Source organism: Fulmarus glacialis, unplaced genomic scaffold (assembly GCF_000690835.1).
Source record: "Fulmarus glacialis isolate BGI_N327 unplaced genomic scaffold, ASM69083v1 scaffold43577, whole genome shotgun sequence".
Classification (NCBI taxonomy): Eukaryota; Metazoa; Chordata; class Aves; order Procellariiformes; family Procellariidae; genus Fulmarus; species Fulmarus glacialis.
In genome coordinates this window covers 1-9,956 of record NW_009222122.1, presented here as the reverse complement: position 1 = coordinate 9,956, position 9,956 = coordinate 1, and the positions used below count along the sequence as shown (strand labels likewise).

At 38.9% G+C, this 9,956-nt stretch overlaps 1 protein-coding gene across 1 annotated transcript; it reads right to left on the bottom strand.

Annotated features, from left to right (window-relative positions):
* Positions 1 to 213: 213 nt before the first annotated feature.
* Positions 214 to 9,133, bottom strand: COPS4 (COP9 signalosome subunit 4; the record flags this gene model as incomplete). Its single annotated transcript, XM_009581351.1, has 9 exons — positions 214 to 787; positions 1,287 to 1,371; positions 1,730 to 1,845; positions 3,845 to 4,015; positions 4,428 to 4,578; positions 5,696 to 5,849; positions 6,717 to 6,820; positions 8,105 to 8,256; positions 9,046 to 9,133. Coding segments are annotated over 9 exons (1,155 nt in total), but the record flags the coding sequence as incomplete, so codon positions are not given.
* Between the last annotated feature and the right edge of the window lie 823 nt (positions 9,134 to 9,956).

Sequence of the window (9,956 nt, the reverse complement as noted above, 5' to 3'; positions counted from 1 at the left end):
CTCTCAGCACAGACAACTCTGTGCCCTGCTGCACCAATGCAGGAGAAGGGTCAGTATCTCCTTCAGTTAAGATTTCAGATTTGCATTTTATAAATAGAGAAGGAAGAAAAAAGCTGGTTTTCATTTAACATTTTCAGGGGCTGAAACTGACAATTCCAAAAATTCAACTTATTTCAAGTTACTGCTTAAGGAAAAAAAAACAACAGGTCCCTGCAACACTTAAATCAAATGGCTCATTCCAGCCTTTATTAGAATAATTACAACTAAAAGAAACAGGGCACTTATATTTTCACAGCAGGATAAGCATCATAGGAAGTAATGGGCTACAAAGCTATAGCAATACAGTGGAAAAAAAAAAAAAATTAAATAAACCAAAACTTGCTGCAGACATTACAGCTTCTTCTATGTGGAAACCACAGCTTTCAGGACAGCAGAGTGCAATGCAGAGGCAGCAACAGCGTCATTCTATGCTCAGAGAACTGGGGGACTGTCACACCAAACATGGTATCACCTAATTGTGTCCTAAGTCAGAGTAAAAGCAGAAGGTGGGGAAATGAAGGTGGGTTATTTGTTTGGTTCACAGTCCTACTCAGTTCCCTTCTTCCAGCACAGCAGGCAGTTGATTGCCTCCACTCAGACAATGGCTGCAAGAGTCACTGAGCCATCTGGGCCTCCATTGCCTGTGCTGTCCATTCTGGGGCTGTCTGACTTATCTTCTCCAGCAGGTTGTTAACCTGGAAACACAGTGACTGAATCTGCTTGTCCCAAGTTGGCAAAGCTTCACGAGCTGCAAGAAAAAGAAAAACAACAACCCATACAAAACAAGTAAGTCTTAGCAATGCCCTTCCCTTTTCAACTGCAACCTTTTCTTCTGCCACTGCCCTCACATACCTCACAGAGGAAGCCTTCCTTGCAGCTACATCATGCTTATTTCTGTATTCAAAAGATTCAAATGATTTTGGCTGTCTGTTACAAGACTAACTCCTGTATTGCCAAGTAGAATTGAATAGAAAACTTCCTGGTGAACCTGTTCCCACAAGAAGACTGATGGAATAAATTCACACTTTTCTGAGGGTAAGAGAATGCATAGTAGGGAGGATGGGTGAAGTGTGGTCCTCCACTAAGGCAAACTCTGCCACCTCCTGGCCACTGCAAGACACAGCAAGCTCACTTCAGATGGAAGATACTGAGAAACTTAATTTCCTTATCCTGTAAGGCAGGAACTCAAAAAGCTCACTCTGAATGGTGCTAAAAAAAAAAAATAAAATCACTGTGGTCGAACTTACTCTCAAAATGAACAATTCCGTCAATCTGATCAATGAATCCATTCATGCGACCCTCAGTTATCATCTGAGAAGCTATCTTTTCTGCCTGAAATAATGAAGAGAAAGATGTTAGAAACTTCTTCCGTTGTGAAAGAAGTTAAAAATTGTTAAGACTTAATAGTCCTTATGGGTTTTTCAACATCTCCACATGTTGGGGGGGCCTACAGACAACACTAATTATGAAATGATTAGACATACTATCAGTGGCATCTAACTCCACTATTGTTCATTTCACATCGTGTACCTTTCCTTCTCATAAGACGTGCCAGATATTTAACCTTCCTCATAACATGGAAAATTTCATTATTTCCTAATATTGAACTAATTTTCCTAATATTTACCACAGCTATTTTCTCATGTTTCTGATGATCCTCGTTTTTACAAAAGATGTAGAAAACTGATACCTTAGCTGCAGGGATCTCTAGTAATGCTCCAAGCTCTTCAAAAGTAATGTTATTGTAAAGTTTGCTCGCAGATAGTAAGTTGTGTTCAATAACAGCTCTGTCCAGGATACTGGAACCTTAGGGGTTAGATGAGAAAAAAATCCATTACTATATGATTGAAATACTTGGTTTATATCGTAGAGCATATGGAAAACACTTTTCTCCCCATAGGTTATGTGTGCAGAAGGTCCAGATGCATCTGCCTTGCATCAGTGTTATGCTATGCAGAAGAAAGTGAACAAAAAGAAATGGATGGCACATGGTTAATTTTAAGACAGGTAGCTTAAATCCTTTTATTTAATTTCTAGAATAATCAAGTGGAGCCCTTGGTTTTGCTACAAGACTCAACATCTGAATTGAGGGAGTTGGACCTCCTGTGATCAGTTCCTAGCTTGCCAAATAGAAAGGCCATTGCTTTTTTTTTTATTCATTGCAGCTCTTAGGAGTACAATTAACCTCTCTCTTACTGTACTTCTACGGTGATAAACCCTCACCTAATTTCTCTCTTCTTGAGTTAACAATTTAACTCATTTGCCCCTTAACCTCTAGTTGAAGATAAGCCCATTATTAAATACCAACTAACCTGCTTTCTTTAACTTACACAAACAGTACAGGTTATAAATAAACCACAAATTGACCTAAGGAAAGAACTGCAGCTTATTGTTAGTACGTACCTTTAACCAGTTTTCACTTCTGTGATTACACAGTTGTTTATTTGTCCTTAATCAACGAATATTGTTCATTAGGAAGGTTCTCCTGATTAAGAGGTATTTCATGCTTATGTATTTTTCCACTTCAATATTCTTCTAATTTAGAAAATTGAGACCAGTGTGTTTAGGATTCCAGTGAAGTCATTACTTCACATTATTTCTCACTGTTCAGAGGTTCCAGGAAGAACAGAGCTAATCATAGAATCATAAAATCATTAAGGTTGGAAAAGACCTCTAAGATCATCGAGTCCAACCGTCAACCCAACACCACCATGCCCACTAAACCATGTCCCTAAGCGCCTCACCTACATGTCTTTTAAGTTCTTCCAGGGATGGTGACTCCACCACTTCCCTGGGCAGCCTGTTCCAAGGCCTGACCACTCTTTCAGTAAAGAAACTTTTCCTAATGTCCAATCTAAACCTCCCTTGGCGCAACTTGAGGCCATTTCCTCTCGTCCTATCGCTAGTTACTTGGGAGAAGAGACCAACCCCCCCCTCGCTACAACCTCCTTTCAGGTAGTTGTAGAGCGCGATGAGGTCTCCCCTCAGCCTCCTCTTCTCCAGGCGCAACAGCCCCAGTTCCCTCACCCGCTCCTCATAAGACTTGTTCTCTAGACCCTTCACCAGCTTCGTTGCCCTTCTCTGGACACGCTCCAGCACCTCAATGTCCTTCTTGTAGTGAGGGGCCCAAAACTGAACACAGTATTCGAGGTGCGGCCTCACCAGGGCCGAGTATAGGGGCACGATCGCCTCCCTACTCCTGCTGGCCACACTATTTCTGATACAGTCCCGGATGCCACTGGCCTTCTTGGCCACCTGGGCACACTGCCGGCTCAATAATAATAAGATGTCCAGAAAACAATCTGGAGACAGTGTGAGGTCCAAGTCATCCCCTCACTATCTGTCATCTTCCTGTCAAGTCAGGAAGTAGCTCAAATAAATTCATCATCCACACAGACCATTTACGGTCTACATGCATGTCACATGTTTCTAGGTATCCTATTTATAACAGTGCCTTAGAACTGGAGAAGCTCAAAAGGACAGAGACTCAAAGTATGAGGCAAGGTTAGAAATACTGGGAGGTTGTCAGTGAAGAGGACTGTACATGGACAGAGAAACAAGATTTTAACAAGTTATCTTCTAGAAGAGTATTTCAAAACCTTAATAGCCAATCAGAAAGATGAACTATGGCTAAGAAGCTTTACTATTAAATTATACTAATGAGGGTAACGTGCTGGGAAATAATTTTAAAATAATCATATAAGCAATACTAAATTCTTTTCCATCACACTTCTTGACTGCATTGGGCAAATCTAACTCCTGTGGATAAACACCTAGCATTACGAGGCTTTATAGAAATATGTACCATCGGCTGTAGTTGCTTTCTGGTGAGGCATTAGCATAGCTGCAAACTCTTGCAGTTGATTTCCACGGATAATTCTGTCGAGATACATTTTCTCCAAGATCCCATAGGCTGCAAGCTGCTGGCATCTCTCATCCTTGAAGAGTGTAGCAAGCATGCGAGAACGCTGTTGTCCTAGGAGAGTCAAGAAGAATCCTCATAAATGATCACCAAAGCATTGAGTATTTAGAGGTAAACAACAGAAAGTTATCATCTTTTTTTCCTCAATACATGCAATTAACTAACAAAGCTCTACCAAAGAAGGAACTCGGTTGTGTTCAGTTCCAAAACACTGTTTGCCACTGACTCTCTTTTGCATCTTTAGCCGAGATGCCACCTTACCACTGGCAAAGACACAGAAGTAATCCAACTCTGAGTTAACAGTATGCCAACAGGTAATTCTGACACAGTGTTCACAATTTTGGATTCCTTACCAAATTTTAGTGACAAGATCCCTCCCCACAAGTAATGCACAAGCTGACTTGCTTCAGGGGATATGAAATACCTACGTTGGGTCTTTTATACAAAGATGTAACATGTATTTTACCTGCTGATGCCAAAATAGTACAATGCAAAGCATGCTTCAATGCCTCCAGTCGCTCAGTTTCATGGACTATGCTCTTATAGGAGAGCTCGTTGTATCTTTGGGCAGCCTCAATGAACTTTCTTCTGTAATCAAGAACTCGAGCATAGCAAACCTAGAAAGAAAGTATGTCTCAGAAAAAGAAAACTAACAGGGGTGGCTGCATAATATATGTGTGTATAAATTGGCACATTATCAAGTGACAGCTCCCATAAATATTGCTCTACTGCATCCTAGGGAAATCTGTGTCTTCGAACAATTAGCTTGACTTGTAAAGCCCTTGCTAAAGTATCACAGAAAGCAATTGAAAGGGCATTTCCCAGCACTATTCACATGTTAAACTTTGTAAATGTCTAAATGCCAGAAACTAAGTAAATGAAGTATTGTACAGCTGGTACTGTACTTATGTAAGCTTCCCCTTCACTACTGACATTGACAGCTAGCACATTGACAGGTAGCAACGTATATGTTTCAAGTGTTTGCTTTTCCCTTTCAGCGCTGTAACAGCATCTGATATTTCTTCTCTCCCTTCCTTTGTGCTTTTCTAATGCTTACAGAAAATATTTACACTTCCAACTGAATGCATGCTTTAGAACATAGCATGGGGGGAGGAAAAAAGAAAAGGGAAAACCAACAAACCAAAACCACCACACCCTGAGTTACAGCTCATGGCACATGTGCTTTGTGCTGTAGAATTTTAAACACGACCACACTTGATTGTTATCACTGCTCATCCCAGTTACTAAAATGGTTTGAGAAATTAGTGTATGAACTGTGTACACAGTAAACCCACAAATAATCAGAAAGGTCAGCAGTTACTTTACTACTTGAGACTGAAAGGTACTTTTATGGATGGGACTTACTATTTAATTACTGTTGCAGGGCAGGGGGCTTCCATTGTCCCTAATATTGGACGTGGGTTTTTTTGCCTCTTAGATTTACAAAGGTGGAGGCAATATTTTCAACAGTATTTCAGATGTTTTGAAGCCTAAGTTTTATTTTCAATCAGTAAAGCTGGCATTTAAGGAACCTTTACAGACTTATCCCCAAATCATAAGGAATGAGCTGTTAAGATTATTGCTAAGATGTGGCTCTCAAGCTCCCAAAACCATTTAGAAGCTTCTCCCTTTGTCTCTTTTCTCATTATGAAAGTTAGTGGCATTGCATAAAAACACCTCAATGTGGAATCATCTCCCTTTAGAAAGAGAAAACAATAAAGCAAGTTAGACAACCTTATAGTGGATTTGCAGCTGTTCGTTAGTTGATTCATTCTGAAGCAGGGAAGCTCGATTAATATAAGCTTCTGCTTGAACTGGGTCATCATCCTCCAGATACAGCCTGGCAATTTTCAGGTAGGTCTCCAGTTTATAATCTACATTGTATTGTCTGTAGAGAAATAGAAAAGCAAGTGCTCAGAGTTGCTCCACAACTACCCTTGCTCTTAGCTGTTCTAAATACATATTATGATTCTTAAGCACTCGGCAACATTTGCTTTACCCTGCTTTCTTCTTCCCTAACACCAAAATTAGTGCTCTCTGTTCAGGGTAAGGAAATTTGAGATGAATGCCAATACAGAACTGGCTCCTACAAACACCAGTAGAAATAACGCTGTCCACCAAGACACAAATGTACACTCTAATAATTTGTTTTTAGTGGATTGGAGGTTGCCATAAGTGATGAGCCAATTGAGTTGATCAGCAAACTTGCAGTGAAGCAAATAGGTGCTAAATAGGCAAAACCTACAGCAATTCCTTCTACATGCATACAGAGAAAGAGAATAGAAAGCACAGCCAGATAAAAGTAACAGCAAGGGTTCTAGACTTAAAAAAAAAAAAACACACAAAACCACAAACAAAACCGCATAAAAAACCTCAACTGTATTTGTTAACGTCCAATTTCAAACTATGTCTTCATTTTGAACTGTAAAGGTGAACACATGGAAGAACTGCCCCCCTTTCAAGAACCTTTGAAAAACCTTAGACGCATTTTTGTAAAATACTATCAAAAAGGCTGTTTATCAAAAAGATTAATAAATAATGCAAAACTTCTGGTGCAGTATTTTGACCCACTAAACTGTTTACTGTAATGTACAGTCATCAACCTACACTTTTGTCATCTGGCAGTAGTTCTGGCCTGAACTACTGAAACTCTGGGAAAATATGCAACCCCAAAATTCTCACTTGCTGGTCTAGTTAAGTACAAAGGGAGCAAGTATATTTAACAACACAGAACTGCGTCTAGCACAGTACTTACTTTTGCCCTGTTTCCAAAGGGATCCCCACCAATACTTGCGCTGCATTTCTCCAGTCTTCTTCCTTCTCATAGATTGATGCAAGATGTTGCCTTATTGAAGCGACCTAAATAGTAAAAACAACAGCAAACGCTATAAAAGTTGAATGGTTCTGTATTAACTTCCACAGTATTTGTTCTTGTTCATGAATCCCCTCAACTGATACCCCAGCTTCACAGACACAGCAGCCTGCACACAAGCAACTCTTCCCATGCGACGAGTCCTGCGTGGGTCTCCTGGATCAAGCTTTAATACCAAGCTTTTTAAATATGAATGCTGATTTGAAGCATTTCCACTTAAGCTTGTGACAAGATAAAAGGAGTTTATCTTCAGGGAGCGGTAAGTAGTAACCTTTTATAAAGCTTTTAAAAAGATGAAACGAGGCTTTCAAGAACTGGAGCACCAAGATTCACAAGCCATTTCTTGCAGTTATACCTCATATCATGCCTGTGAGATATGAATGAGGTGAACTATGATCAGATCCTAATGCAGAAACTTCTACTTTGTAGAGCAGCTGTCAGCAAGTAAAATATCAGTGCTTACAATCTGGGTTTTATAAGCAGAAGTGTGGTTAAAAAAAAGAAATCATCTGATGTCTTGGATTTAATTTATGCATAATCATTGTAACATATAGGCAAGCAGGTTCAGTTAAGACTTAGAGTAAAAGCTGCTTAAAAAGACAAAAGATAAAGAGAAGCAAATACAAATCATGACAAAAACTGCATTGCTTTTCTTCTCAAAATACTAGATCCTAAAGGCTTTTTATATAAACATCTCCTGTAAGAACTCTCAGATGATGGTGAATACTTATACAACAAAACCAAGAACTGAATTGAAAAAGAACTGCAGCATATTTAGTAGTTAACTAGAATTCGGATTTCAAGAAGACATTTTTTCCTGGTAAAATGATTATGGCTGAAATACAGACACATGCACACATAGAGATATTTATTTTGAAACAAAAGCTATTTCTCAAGATGCTTCTCTCTTTACATCACCTGCCTGTTCCATTAGTTGGGTAAAATGCAATACAATCAGTACCAGTTTGTCTCTCGACAGTACCTCCAGTAGCTCAAGTATTGTTTCATTGTAAGTAGCCATTTTCTGGTAGCAGAGGAATTACATGCCCAGCATCCTGATGAAGAGACAAAGTCTGTACTCTTTGCACGGTCCTAAATACTCTCTGCGTTTAGCTCAGGTTTTGCATGTACAGGAATGCAAAACTGGACTCTAAGTAGGAGTATCTGTTTTGAACAGCTTTTTTAAAGACTTAAAATAGTCAGCAGATAAGGGAAAAAAAATACCAAAGCCAAGCCCGCAAACCAAAAAACCCTCGTCATTGATCTCTCACCTGCTCTTCAAATGAAATAACTCTAGGCTGTATCTTTTCCAAGGTGAAGTGGTAAATTTCTTTGGCCGTGCTGTCAGGAAGACTTGGAAGATGGGTACAGAAATCTGTCAGTAGCTGACGTGAGATCACTAGACTGACATTCTCGTTCACCACTGGTTCAGAGACGCATGGAAGAAAAACAAAAGATGGATGCAATGCTTGTCAGTGCCTTCATTGCAAGTGATCATTTGCTTTTATATTAAATTTGAATATTTCAAGTTTTTCAATCTGTATCCAAGTGAAGGGTTTTTTTCCTTTGTTTTAAAAAGGTGATTTTTTTTCTCTCAGAAACAGTTTGTTTACACTAGAGGTCACCGGAGTTCTAACCCTTGACAGATAATAATGAATTTCTCACTTTGATTTATAGTTTAGAGATGTTTCATTCTGACTCACCGTTCTCAGTTGCTGAAACATCTTGGACAAAGTAAACCTTTAGGCTAAATTTCACTAAGTTTATTCTCAACTTAAAAAAATTACAACAGGTGTAATTTATACAGGTATTCGATAAGCCAAACATCCAATAGACACAAAAAAACCCTAACCATTTATTCTTGACAGTTTTTCAAACTAACTTTAGCTGGGGGAAGAAGGGGCTTGTTAGTTTAAATACCGCTTGGCATCCAGTATCAATTTTAGCATTCATCAGAGACTACTTTAGGTTTTCACTTTCCAACACTGTCACACTGACAGGTTGGAAAGTTATAATAACTTAAAAAGCTTACAAGTCCATTCTCCCTTAACTTCTGAATGGCAATGATGGTTCCTCTTCTAGTTGTGTTTGAGTTCCAACAGGACCAAAATATTATGTATTTGCATAGCCTTACGTAGAGCTAACAAGTATGCAATCTCACAGGCCTCTGGCCTTCACTCAGTGTGCAACCGATTATACCAGATGCACTTACTTGCTTCTACAAAAGCTTTCAAAGCTTCAAGTTGTTCTACACCCGACAGCTGAATGGCTTTTTCCAATATTTGACGATATCTGTCCACAGATTTAAAAAAAAAAAAAAAAGTTAAAAATCACTCATAGGGCACACTTTTTCACTAAACAAGTTCTGTTTCTCTACTTATTTTCTATGTCAGAGCCATACTTTTGCTTATATTTTCTATACCTTTGAGATGGCAATTTTCCAAAGCGTTTGTGCTCAAATGTCAGGGACATTCACCTGGAATTGGTATCTGGCTCTTTTTAAATCTCAGGACTAGATTCTCAGATAACATAGCTCATCATTCTGTTATCTGTGAATATATGTGCAATTCTGAAGGTTAAAAAAAAAAAAAAAAATCACCTCCCTAGGACAGTGCACAGAAAAAACTATATTGCTCATAGATTAAAATTAATAAAGTTAGTAAAATGTTCAAAATGCCATATTCAATGAGAATGAGAAACTGTATTGGGAGTGGGAGGTAAATAGTATGCTATGGCCACTTGAAATGAGCATAGGCACAGATTATGGATTTTTAAGTGTTTATTCCTGCAAAAATAGCAACTCCAGTTTTCATGCTTCATCAAGCTAAGTAAACTTTGCCTGGGCCATAACTTCAACGTGTGCAATACTGATGAAGTACTACATTCACGCTGAAGCCGTATTTTGAGGGGAAGATTTCCAAGTTTTTACATGAAACTCCTAAAAGTGAAGCAATTCCTCTAGAAAATAAACAACTGGACTGCGACTCTAAGAATTTGACTGATCGACATCTGACTGAACCCTCGGGGGAGACAAAATCTATATGACACATTGCACTGTGAGTAGCTCAAAGCCCAAGGTTTGCCAGCCAAAATACCCACCTAATGAAAATAATAAAATAAAAT